Source organism: Mustela erminea, chromosome 2, assembly GCF_009829155.1.
Source record: "Mustela erminea isolate mMusErm1 chromosome 2, mMusErm1.Pri, whole genome shotgun sequence".
In the NCBI taxonomy this organism is placed as follows: Eukaryota; Metazoa; Chordata; class Mammalia; order Carnivora; family Mustelidae; genus Mustela; species Mustela erminea.
In genome coordinates this window covers 21,499,461-21,512,775 of record NC_045615.1, presented here as the reverse complement: position 1 = coordinate 21,512,775, position 13,315 = coordinate 21,499,461, and the positions used below count along the sequence as shown (strand labels likewise).

Below are 13,315 nucleotides of genomic sequence, written 5' to 3'. Positions count from 1 at the left end.
AAGCAGCGCCTGAATGTGATGTGTGGGAGAACCTCGCACAATGGTAATTATTTATCAAGCAAATGTGTGTGGGTCACAGCACAATGAGGCATGTGATAAGCATGCAAAGGAAGCAAAAGCACCTTATATAACAAAATTGTTGGGGCAGGAGGAACGGATGGTGTTTCGTCCTTTAGAGAAGAAAGCTGCATCTTCTGATATGCTACAGCTTGCCAGGGAGAAACTAGCCACCCAAAATCCTCTTTCCCCCCCCCGAGAAATGAGTGACATGATCATTTCGCAGCCCATGGTATCTGGCATGTGGCTGGTCTGAGGTACTGAATGTTTGTATCATTTTAAAAGCCTTACTTTACTTATGGTCCTTATTTGCAGCTGTGTTTTTTTAAGCTCTACTGAAATACAATTCACACTATCAAATTTACCTAGAATATATAATTCAACAGCTTTTAATATATTCTAAGAGTTGTATAACCCATCACCAAAATCAATTTTAGAACATTTTCATCATCTCCCCAAAATATTCCATACCCATTAGCAGTTAGTATCCATTTCCCTCAAAACCCCCAGCCTTAGACAACCACTAATCTACTTTCTGCCTTTAACAATCTGCCCATCCTGGCTGTTTTATATAAATATAATCATATCACATGTAGTCTCTTGTGACTCACGTATTTCACTAAGCATGTGGTTTCCAAGGTTCATCCACATCATAGCACATGTTAGTCTTCATTCCTTTATATTGCCAAACCATATTTCATTGTATGAATAGCACATTTTATCTACCCACTCATCAGCTGACAGACATTTCGGTTGTTTCTACATTTTGGCTATTATGAATAAGGCTGCTATCAACATACACGTACAAGATTTTTATGAAGATATAGGTTTTCATTTCTTTATATATATATATATACACATACATATGTATATATATGTGTATATATATATATAACTAGAAGCAGAATTTCTGGGTCACATGATAGCTTCATGTTTAATTTTTTTTTTTTAAGATTTTATTTTTAAGTAATCTCTACACCCAACATGATGGGGCTCAAACTCAGAACCCTGAGATCAAGAGTCACATACTCCACTGACTTTTTGAAGAACGCCAAACTTCTTCTCCAAACAGCTACACTCTTAAATTTCTACCACCAGTGTATGAGAAAGATCCATTTTCTCCACTCCTCACCAATACTAGTTATTATCTGATTTTTTAATTATAGCCACCCTAGTGGGTGTGAAGTGGTATTTCATTGTTTTTTTTTTATGTGTTTATTTATTTATTTATTTATTTTTATTTTTTAAGTAGGCTCGATGCTCAATATAGGTCTTGAACTCATGACCCCGAGATCAGGGGTCACATGCTCTACTAAGTGAGGCAGCCAGGCATCCCTCACTGTGGTTTTGATTTCCTTAATGGCTAACTCTGTTAAGTATCTTTTTAAGTACTTACCAGCCACTTGTACATTTTCTTTGAAAAAAAAAAATGTCTAATTCAAATACTTTTTTACCCATTTCTTAGTTGGGTTACTTGTCTTTTTATTATTGAGTTATAAGAGTTATTTATATATTCTGGATACAAGTTCCTTATCAGATATACCATTTGCAAGTATTTCTCCCATTCTGTGGGCTGGCTTTTCACATTTTGGATGGATTTCTCAGCACATGTTCCTAAATGTTCTTAGCTGAAATAGTCAAAGCAAACTTCTGGTGAGCCGAGAGGAGGAAAATGAAGCACAGATCCATTTAACATTGATAAAGTAGCAGTGGCTAATTGGACCCCCACCACCAACCATTCTCTCTTTCATTGTCAGTGACAGATTCCCCCCAAATCAGAAGAGCACATGGATGTATGGAAACAAAAGACAGCAACTTCCCTGACTCAGCATTTCCCAGCCTCCCTTGCAATGAGGTATAACCACACAATTCCATTCACATTGTTATGTGATCAGAAGTGTTATGTTCAACCTCTACAAAGTGTTCCTACAAGACACAGTGCTGTAGAAGTGGAATCTGGGATCTTGGACCTAAGGTGACTGGGAGGTTAAGCCCCGCACAAGGGGGAGCTAGATCTGGCACCAAGAAGCATGATATCCACCCTGATCTGACCTCCTCTAGGTTCTCCAAAAAATGGGAACAAATAAACTTTTGCACGTTTAAGCCATTTTACTTTGAGTTTTTCTGTTACATGCAATCAAACTTGATCTCAACTCGTGCAACAATTAAGTGAAAGCTCTTGATTTATAGCTACATAAATCAAATGCAAGCCCAGGCTCCATTCTGCAGTTTTGGAAGCACTGACTCTTGCCAAAATGTTACTGTTTTTCCAAACCAAGGAGTTAAAAAAAAAACAAACATCAAAAATTGATAACAGGAAAGATGACAAAATATGTTTATGTTAAGCATATGCAATCAATTGTGAAATTACTATAGGAAAGTACCCAATAGGAATTCTCTACAAAATCCATCAGAAACCCATTTACAATACCCACCTGTTCCATAATGGGTTAAGTTTATTTTTTTAAGCAAAACAAAAAGCGAAAACAAAAAACCACTGGAGCTCACAGCTCTGCAGCATGGTACAGAAGAAAAGGACAGCTGACTGACAGCTGCTTGATTGAATCTAATCCCAGTTCTGTCACTTCTAAACAACAATTCAATTTCATTTAATTCAGTACAAATTTGGTGAATGCCCACCATATATAAAGCATTACATTTGGTACTGCAGTACCAAGTAATCCTAAAACAGGGTTTCTACCCTCATGGAATTCATAATCTAATAGACAAGGAACAAATTCCTTACAATTCCCAGTAGTCTACTTGGCCAGGAACTGGAGAAATAGACAAGAGAAGAGCAAGTCTCATTCACTAATAAGCTTTCAAAACCCCAGAATTAGGGAAGTGACCTCAAAGTACCCTCACGCTCCCTCCAAATTTTGTTTCAAAAGTGGGCAAGAGGGCAGGGAGCTGGTAGCAGAAACCTAACAGCCCCATAAATACTATCCTTTGGTAACATCAATTCTGAATAGATGTTTCCCCGCTTAAAAATAAGGAAATAAGCAAACACAAGAAGAGTCAATAATTTAACTCAAAAGTAACATAATCCTAGAGACTTGAGGAGACACATACATGAAGAAAGTTATTTTCTAAGTTAACCAAAAAGCTTTGGAAAAAGACACAAAATAAACATGTATTATTTTTGAAAAAATATTTCTATGATATTAGTATTTACATAAGACTGAATAGACTTATATAAAATGTTAGATCCTATAAAGGGACTGTTTTCGTTCCAAGAATCTGGGAAAATTTACAAAACAAACAAGATTTCCCACCTCCACACTGTTCAAAATGCATCACAGAAGCAATACTGAGAATACTGAGTAGGCAGCCAGATAAGAACCTGAAATTCAGGGAAAATATGTAGGTAGAGATAATAAATGCTGGAGTTACCAACATAAGGATGGCACTTAAAGCCATGAGGCTGGACAAGGTAAGGTTGAGGATGAGGAAAAGAGCTCTAAGATGAACATCAGAGAACTCCAACATCAAGAGGTCTGGGAAAACAGCTAGCTGTAAATGAGTCTAAGAATCAAAAAGCCAGTGGGGTGGGAGAAACGATTGGGCAGATATGATGTTCTAGAAGTGAAGCAAGTAGGTCGTGGAAGAGAGTGCGACTGGCCATGTCAGATGCTGCTGCTAGCAAAGAAGAGGAAAGACAGGGGCACCTGGGTGGCTCAGTGGGTTAAAGCCTCTGCCTTCAGCTCAGGTCATGATCCCAGAAGTTCTGGGATCAAGCCCAGCATCTCGTCAGGCTCTCTGCTCAGCAGGGAGCTCTCCACAACTGCAGTGGAGAGGAGAGGCAAAGACTGGAGACGGCTCAAAAGAGAATAGGAGGAAGAAAATATGAGACCTTAATACAACAGCTTTCAAAGAAGTTTTGTTGTTTATTAGAGGAGAGAAATGGGCAATAGACAAAAGGGAAGACTGGTCAAGACAGGGTCTTTCATTGGTGATAGTGGTGGCCTATTTTTTTTTTTTTTTAAGATGAATGAAAAAAAATGTTTTGTGTGCTGATGAGAATAATCCTGTAGAAAAGGACATCTGCAGGTTAACAAGAAAGAAGACTGCTTCAGTGATATTGTGGAGTAGAAATATAGGATGAGAGAGAAGTGAACAGAGAGGCTCAGGAACACAGCTCGTACAAAGACGAAGGGAAGGCAGGGTGTCTGGACACAGTGATGGAGGGGGCGTTTATGGCAGTGGATGATCTCTTTGCTTCTACTTTCACAACAAAATAGGACACAAAATTATCAGAAATGAGGCAGTGTCAGAGGCTCAGAAAGAGAAATATATGAAATATTCATCAACGAGGAGAATGAAGGAACCAGAAAATGTAACACAATTAGTAGTTAGAATTAATGGCTCATGTGGCTAGTGGTCATGAATCTGAAGTGATCCTGGAGAACACGGCTAAATATGTCTCTCTAGGAAGAGAGAAGGCAGAGTTTAGTTGGGGTTGTTCTGGCAAATCTAATAAAGGAAGAGAAAGACAATAGAGCATATTTAAAAGAGTGACTATAATGACTGACCATGAAATTAAAACCAGGTTAGAAAGGAAGTGAAGGTGTAAGAAACTGAGTAACAACAGGCTAAACTGACGAGAGAGGCTCTAAGGATACTTACCGAGAAAGAAGCAGAGAAACCCAAAAGGTGGTGCCAAACAGAGAAAGCCTTGTGGCTGAGACTCTTGGGTGGTTGCTGGTCCTTGGAATGACAAGACCTAAGCAATGACCATGACAGCGAATGGCTGAGGTTGGGTCAAGGACAAGACGAGTGAAGGAGAGGAGTTCCAGGAGTCAAGAAGCAAAGTGCTGAAAAGGATCATCTCAGGCAGTATTGAAATCACCAAGAATTATCAAAGGAGTAGAATTGGAAACAAACCATTTAAGTAGCTGAAGATTCTAAAAGCAGCTCAAAACACAGGAAAAAAGAAAAATACCGACAGCAGAGTGATTCACTTTGAGAATGAAACCATGTGAAGAGGAAGGAAGGAAGGAAAGAATAAGATAGCCATAGGAATTTAAAAAAAAAAAAAAAAAAAAAGAGCAATAGCTGAAAATGGAGAGGTCCAAGAAATTTGGGGCAATGAGCATGGTGTAGCCATGGGGGGGTCCAACATTGCCAAAGCTGCCAATGCTATACGCAGTCTCCCACCGGGTTTCCTCCTGAATGACCCACAGCAATCTAACTCAACATGACCACAGCTGAATTCATTGTTTTTCACCCTTGGGCCTCCTTGGTTTTCCATCTTAGCAAATGGCATTACCTAGTCGTTTAAGCCAGAAACCTTTCTCTCCTTTGCTCTATACTGCAACATTCAATTTGTCTCTAAATTTAGCTCTAAACTTCCGGCTCAGAGGGATCCCTTAGTTTCCATTCCCACGGCTACCAACACTAACACAGCGCCTTTCATCTATCCTTGCAGCCTGCAGGCTTTACTCTGCCAGAGTGGGTTTTGAAAAATATAAATGCCATTTAATGGACTGAACTAAAAAACCTCAATATCAGGCTACTGACCCCATCTCAAGCCTCTTCTCCTACTCCTCCCGGCTGCTCCAGTGTTGCTGGTCTCTCTGGGGCTCTCAAACGGACCACATCTTCCCTTGACTCCAGACCTTCACAGGAGCCATCCACTCTGCCTAGGAGTCTCAAGCCCAGCTGACTCCAAATAATCCATCAATCATCAGTTAGATGTCAGACCTCCTATATGCCTTTCTTCGACCATCTATCTAGACCAGATTAATGGTCCCCCAGCCACGATTTCCAAAAAAGCAGCTCTGGGTATCAACAGAAGTAAATTAGAGATGTCTACAAGGAGGAAGCTGAAAAAGTAAGGATCCAGGCCCCCTCACCCTACTTCAGTAAGGGAACTTTCTTTTTTGTTTCACATATACATAAATGTAAGATTTTATTCGAAAAGCCTATAAACCTTATAAAGCAGTTTAAAAACCACTAGATCACCTCTAACATCTCCTGCCCCCTTCTCTATTTGTAAAGTATTACCCTATATAGGCAAAAATAACTCCCCAGTAATCCCTGGTCAATCTAGGATCATCGTTGACCAAGTGCATTTGGCATGATCAAGTCTTAGAGAAAATACGGGGTTAGGCAAAAACAATACACGCTCTATTAGAATGATATATGAAAGCCCTAGAAGTGTCCTGCTTTCAAATCAAATCAGATTAACCCCATTACATTTTCTGGTAGCAACACTGCTGACTCACCTCTGTCAGTTATTCAGGGACTGTCACAATTACAGATGATACTCAGACTTATAGTATAGTGGCTGAGAGGTAGAATGGGCTCCAGAGGCAGAATGCAGAAGTTCAAATCCCTGCCCTTCCACTTACCAACTCCATGCCCTTGGGAGAATCGCCTAAGCTCTCTGTGGCCCAGATTCCAATCATAAAATGGGAAGGATGATACCTGCCTGACAGGGCTGTGGTGAGGATTCAATGAGATAAATCACAGATGAATTCAGAACACTTGGCACTGTCTGGCACTTAAGACCCAGTAAATGCCCACTACAGGTTGACACCCGCAGATGCTCAAGTTGTACTGCACAGCCTGAAACTCTTCTTAAGGTCTCTGAACCCGTCCTTATTGGCCTGAAATTGAACCTCTTCCACAATGACATTCTCTTTCATTTTATTCCAGTCTTGGCAAAATGCTTGTTCAACCACCTTTCTCATGATGGTGCCAAATTTATCATGGTGCCTAGCGGCATGCTTTTTATGTATGTGGTCTCAGTTCATTTATTGGAAAGGAAAGCATAGCTCTCCCCTCTCTGCATCCAACCCATACACTAGGCTCCATCATCCGAGGGAAAAGGAAGCCTTAATTATTTTTGTATTCATGGATCCTGACATGAAATGAACTTTTATTACAGAAATCTTATACTGTAAACTTTTGTTATACAACTAAGAAACAGCCTTCTCTAAAGACCAGTGTTGCCAAAACCAGCACTGGTGAGGAACCACCATACTGTCAGACATTACTAAAGAAATATCCTATGAGTACCAAGATTTTTCTTAGTAGGACAGGAGGACACAGAAAGAAATGCCAGAGAAGTAATATTATCAGAAGTACATTTTTCTTTTTTTTTTTTTTTTTTACTCCTTCCTCGCTGGCAAAGATTCTTTTATAATAACGCAAAGTCATACAAGGGAAAAGATAAGCAGTCTTTAAATAACAGTTTGCCTATGAGCCTCCATCACATACAGAATACACACACCGAAAATTCCCACACACAAAAACGAATATTGTTCTGCATTAACAACCCACCATCTCTCGTCAGCTTTGTCACCCACTTCCTCACTTTCATTCATTATTCTTTCAGTGCCACAATTAGGCTTCCATCAACAATGAAATGCTTCAAGGTAATTTTTTAATTACTTATTAGAAGGACTTCAAACTCCAGCCAAGTCCAAGCTATCACTCCACAACTAAACACAGAGACAAAGACTAAACAGGTCAAAATAAATACAAAGCCTGGAAATGTAACAAGATAAAATTCTTTCAGGCCAAGGAAATCTCAGTTTCAATTAACCTCTGTTTTTTAAATCATTTTTTATAGTACTCTTTCATTAAGTGCAAGAATTCTAATAAGTTACCGGTCAGCAGCTTCCACATCGAAGCAAAATCTTCTGTCAATGGAATCAGTATGCCTCTTGGTACATTCTTTCAAAAAGAACACCTCTCCATCTCCCTGCAAAAAATCATTTTAAACATCCTCAAAATTATAATATAAGCACACTAAAGAGCCCTATATTGGGGAGGGGGTGCCCCAAGGTTCAAGAGTTTTTTTTTTTTAAAGATTTTATTTATTTGACAGACAGAGATCACAAGTAGACGGAGAGGCAGGCAGAGAGAGAGGAGGAAGCAGACTCCCTGCTGAGCAGAGAGCCCGATGCGGGGCTCGATCCCAGAACCCTGGGATCACAACCTGAGACGAAGGCAGAAGCTTAACCCACTGAGCCACCCAGGCGCCCCTCAAGTTTCAAGATTTTAAGTCCAGTTATCCTATTCTCTTTCAAACAAATCTGTTTAAACACTATTTATAATCTTTCTTTTTAAGACTTTATTTATATGAGAGAGAGAGATCGAGAGAAAGAGAAAGCATGAGTGGGGGAAGGGGCAGAGGGAGAGGGAGAAGCAGACTGGCCGCTGAGCAGGGGCCCAAAATGGGGCTAGATCCCAGGACCCAGAGATCATGACTTGAGCCAAAGGCAGATGCTTAACTGACTGAGCCATCCAGGCATCCCTATTTATAATTTTAATCATTTATGTCATCCTCTTCTCCTTAAAGTTTTCTAGATCTTGCTTTGATTACAATAACACTAAACCAGACCTCGTGAGCACTAATTTTAAAAGACAGATTAACAACAGTTTCCCCATGCCAGAATATTTGCTATTCTTTTATTACACTCTTTTTTAAAAAGAAATACTTTTTAATTCATATTATGTGACACCATATGAAATAGGCAATATGTGACCATTCTTGACCTATAAAAACTTCAATTCTATATGAATCTACCTAAAAGGTATTATGTATCAAAAGGCCAAGTAGCTACTGTGATCATAGGAAGCAAGAACCACTCAATCAATGTGGGTTTTGTTTCCAGAGAAGATCATTCTGAATTCATATTTAATTTGTTTTAATATGGCACTGTTTTACCTCGCTAAACCATCCAAGGAAATAATGGAAGCAATGCAGGAACACAGGTTCTAAGGAAAAAACTCTAAGACCCCATGTACCTCCTTCTAGAACATTTTTATATTTTCTAAAATAGGAGAATCTCCAAGTAATATTAAACAAACATTCAAGTATGCCAATATTCAAAATGTCACAGTCATGTGACATTCTGAAATACACTTCTATTCTGAAGCGTATTTTTTATTATGTGATGGTTAAACAGAGACATCACTAAGCAGACATGCATTAGCACCTGAATTAGTCCTGACAGGAACCTTATACTCAATCTTAAGCCCAACAGCCTTTACGAGTGATATCCTCACTTCTTCCTCTTCTCCATGGGCTTGATTTTCCACATCTATTTCATTATTACAAAAACTATGCCTGTATTATAAGCTGTTTTAAACATATTTCACGAAGAGGCAAAGTATCTGTAAACAGAAACCCAAGCAAAATCATGCCCATCTACCCAACAAGCTATGTCTTCCCCCCTTTTTTAATGTGTTACCAATTGTATTCAATATTGGTGGAAGAGCTTTGCCTCCAGACTATCAATTATTGCTATGAGGTGCCATTTCTTTTTTTTTTTTTTAAAGATTTTATTTATTCATTTGACAGGCAGAGATCACAAGTAGGCAGAGAGGCAGGCAGAGAGAGAGAGGAGGAAGCAGGCTCCCCACTGAGCAGAGAGCCCAACGCGGGGCTCGATCCCAGGACCCTGGGATCATGAACTGAGCCGAAGGCAGAGGCTTTAACCCACTGAGCCACCCAGGCGCCCCTGAGGTGCCATTTCTATTTAAAACCCAAATAACGATCATCTTCCCTACAGAGCCAATTCCTGAGGTCTTTTTGCTATCTTGTGTTTTTTTGTAATTTATTTCTGTGGGAGGAGTAGTTAACTAACTGGGAATGGCCTAAGTGAGAACTTTGTAAGTCTAAATGTAAAACAACAAAATTCACTACAAACTATCTACTATACAATGTTTTAGGGCTGTGAATACACATGTGCATATCAGATCTTTGCAAATACCATACTGACAGAACACTGATTTGTGAAAGCTCATTACACGTGTTCATTTTATCCTCCAAGAACAGTGACATAAAAGGATTCTAGTCCTGACCATAAAAACCCATACATACAATCCAAAACCCACAAAAATTGTTGTTCATTGGCCTACTTTATTTCGAAAGAAAATAAAGATTTTAATCCTAAAATCAAAATATAATGTCTTTATCATTAGAGAATATAAACACCATTAAAATGTCAGCCTCGGACTCTGGGTGGCTCAGTGGGTTAAGCGTCTGCCTTTGCTCAGGTCATGATCCCGGGATCCTGGGATGGAGTCCCGCGTCAGGCTCCCTGATCAGTGGGGAGACTGCTTCTCCCTCTGTCTCTGCCCCCATCTCTGATCATGCTCTCTCTCAAGGAAATAAAACCAATAAAACAATGAATAAAACGTCAGCCTCAAAAACTACCTCTCATATAGAACACATAATATATAATCAAATACTTACAAGTTTTCCCCCAGATCTGTGCTCAAACGGGATTATGTTGAACTTCTTGGCAGCTTTCCGATACATGCAGTAGTGTTTGACCCAACTGGAACCAAACGGAGCAGGCCCTTCAACAAGAAGTAGAACTTTACATTTTTCCTCATAAATAAGCAGATACACAGAGTTTCAAACATATTACTAAAGAGGAAAAACCCATTAAGCAGCAACTAATAAAGCTCAAGGAAACAAACCAGCAACACTGTTGATTCCAATTTAAAAAGCAAAAAAGTAGGGAAAATAAGAAGGCTAAGAGATTATTTGAGAGAAGATTCAGTACTTTTCAGCAACAAAGCAATGGAGTTGAAGACATACTCTTCAAACAGTTTGCAGACTGGGCCATTATCTTACACCTAAAAATCTCTTCATTGTGAGATATATTTTTTGTTTATTTCCAAGTATTAAGATCTCACAAGGGTTTCAAGTATTCCATTCAATGTACGTGATGGGTTTGGATTCGGTTCTGGCCTCTCAAAATGATGCAATCAAAGAATCACAATGCTGAGAAAAAGCATCTAGTCCAGCATCTACAAGAGTGTTAAACTCACTATAGCACCTTGGTAGGCAGCTGTCCTTACTAACGCCGGTAAAGCTAAGCTTTAAAATGAAAACTGAAGCACAGAGAGGTGAGCTGTTCACATACAATCAGAACATTCTCAGAACCTCTTTTTACCTCTTGTAAAGTCAGTCTTATCACCACCTGAGCTCTTGGAAGACAGGGGTCTGTGTCAGGAATACCTAGCAATCTAGAGTTTCAAACACCAGTAAAAGTCCAATCATAACAAAATTAACTCCCCAAAGAAGTTGACAGTTGTATATTTTACCAAGTAAAGATTAAAAAAAAAAAAAAAAGGTAACACCTTTTATCACCATCATTTTGCCTGCAAACAAAATTTCTATACCTAAAAATGAAGAAGGACAAGCTTAGGAGGGAAAAAAGAACTCATTCAAAAGGAATCCACTGAGCTTTAAAAATTAGCCATTCACATTGTTTTGGGGGCAGTGAGGAATGAAAAATGTTACTAGACCATAGTAAATCTCACCTCAGGTCATCAGGAGTGCAAAGACCAAAATCCAGGGACCACTGGTGTGTGTGATATAAATAGCTAGTATCTGTATCCTATTCTATGGTTCAGAACATACTGTGCAGATATTTCACTAAATACTAAGAAAAATAGATGAATGGATGGTTCATTATTATCTCTTTAATTTTAAAGAACTTAAGCTTAGACCAAATGCCCAAAAAATGACAAAGTCTATCCTCAAACTGGAGTCTCGTTCCCTAATACCAACATCTTCCCATTCATTAAGCCACTGTCCTTTCCTGACTCCCATCTAACCTGAGCATATAGGCCTTTCCACAGCTGTCCACACTCCAGGTAATATCCTAGATAGCGTGACACGGACTGACAATTCCAGCATTCAGAACCTGTGATCTAGGGAAATTCTCTCCATTTTCTCAACGGTGCTTCCATTTTCTCAATGGTAAATGGAGTAATAATAGTAATGGAGTAACCATAGTACTGTGCACTGCATAGCGGTTTTTTAATGGATTAAATGAGACAAGGTGTATAAAAAGTTTAGCGAGGTATCTGGCATGCAGTTAATAAGAGTAGATGTTGCCCCTAATGTTTTCATTCTGTTCTTCCAACTAGACTCAGCCCACTTCCTCTCAAAGACAGTAAGTTGAACAACAGTTATAAATCTAAAAATTAAAGTCTCCTATAACTTTCATCAGGGGCATCTAATACAAAAATTTTATCCTTCTTATGTCTCCAACCTACACATTAATTTAGTTATTTCCAATTCAAAACAAACTGAGGTTAAAAAGCTAATGCATCAGAAAGATTCCAAGTTCTGCTCGCCATGCAACTGCTCTTTGTGAGACATGAAGACTGTGGGAAGCCCAGACTGAATAAGGACAAATGGAAAAAGACCCACTGTGCCCGCCACAGATGCATTAACCTCACTTGGAAGCGTAGCTACCCCACAGCTCTTCCCTGAGTACACTCTCCTACTCTAGCGGTCAGTTGAAAAGTCTTGTAAATCAGCCACACTACTGAAAACTGAAGGGCGCTGGGCTACAGTCAGGTGTGGGAAGGCAGGAAAACAGCAAATACAGAAACATTTTCGCATTCGCCTCCCGTCTACTAAACAGTACTCGGGTTCTACAGTTAATGAAGTAAAGTTTAAGAGCTGAACAGTTAAAATACGACCAAACTATCAAAAAGTTTGTAAGAATTTTTAGGTGCCTTAATTTTCAAAATAAGGACACTTTATACACCGCATATCCACTGAGAGCAACAATACTAAAAATTCCATGAGATAAGTTAGACTGCCATCTAGGACTATTTTTTATAGCCATCTGCAATCACCCTGATAATTTTAGCAAGAACAAATGATCTCAGATCGGTGTGGAAAGAACTGATGTAAAGGAATAGGAGGAATATGTCCCTGTTGACTTGAGCATGGAGAAGGAGGGCTGTGGGAGGGGGAGGGTGTGCATATGTATATGAATGTGCATATGCGTGTGCGTAGGTGATAAGGACGGTGAGGGATGAAGGGAAGGGAGGAAAAATACCTCGCCTCGCTTTCAGCCTTACACCAAGTTCTGGCATCCTTATAAGCAAGTTTTAGCCAAGTGTGATGCAGAATTCCAGGGTGCATCTGGAAAGTGGGGTGCTCCTTGAGTTCCTAATTTCACTGTCCTCTCCCGAGAGCAAGAATGTGTTTTCCCCAACAATACAAAATATACCTTCTAAGACAAGAGCGGGCAAAGGAAGTGGTAGGAATAACTGTTCCAAAAAGGAGTAATTACAGTAAGAGTTTTAAAGTAATTTTTCATTAGTCATTTATCACTGCTGGAGGTCCTCTTACTTTTTTCCTGTACATACAAGTAGCCTTCTGCCGTGAACTGACTTGCTCGTTTATGGTCCTTGGGATTCTGTCTTATTTTGTTCATAAGCTCTTCCACTTCTGACCTTGTTCCTTCAAAACGATTCCGTGTCT

General features: G+C 39.4%; 1 protein-coding gene across 1 annotated transcript in view; it reads right to left on the bottom strand.

The window, feature by feature from the left end:
- ARHGAP10 (Rho GTPase activating protein 10) overlaps positions 1-13,315 on the bottom strand; it is a 319,494-nt gene that overhangs the window by 173,587 nt on the left and 132,592 nt on the right. The window contains exons 8-10 of the mRNA XM_032330629.1: positions 13,184-13,313; positions 10,271-10,377; positions 7,674-7,768 (exon numbers count right to left, since the gene is read on the bottom strand). Coding sequence (XP_032186520.1) covers positions 7,674-7,768; positions 10,271-10,377; positions 13,184-13,313 — 332 coding nt within the window. The remainder of the gene's footprint in view (positions 1-7,673; positions 7,769-10,270; positions 10,378-13,183; positions 13,314-13,315) is intronic.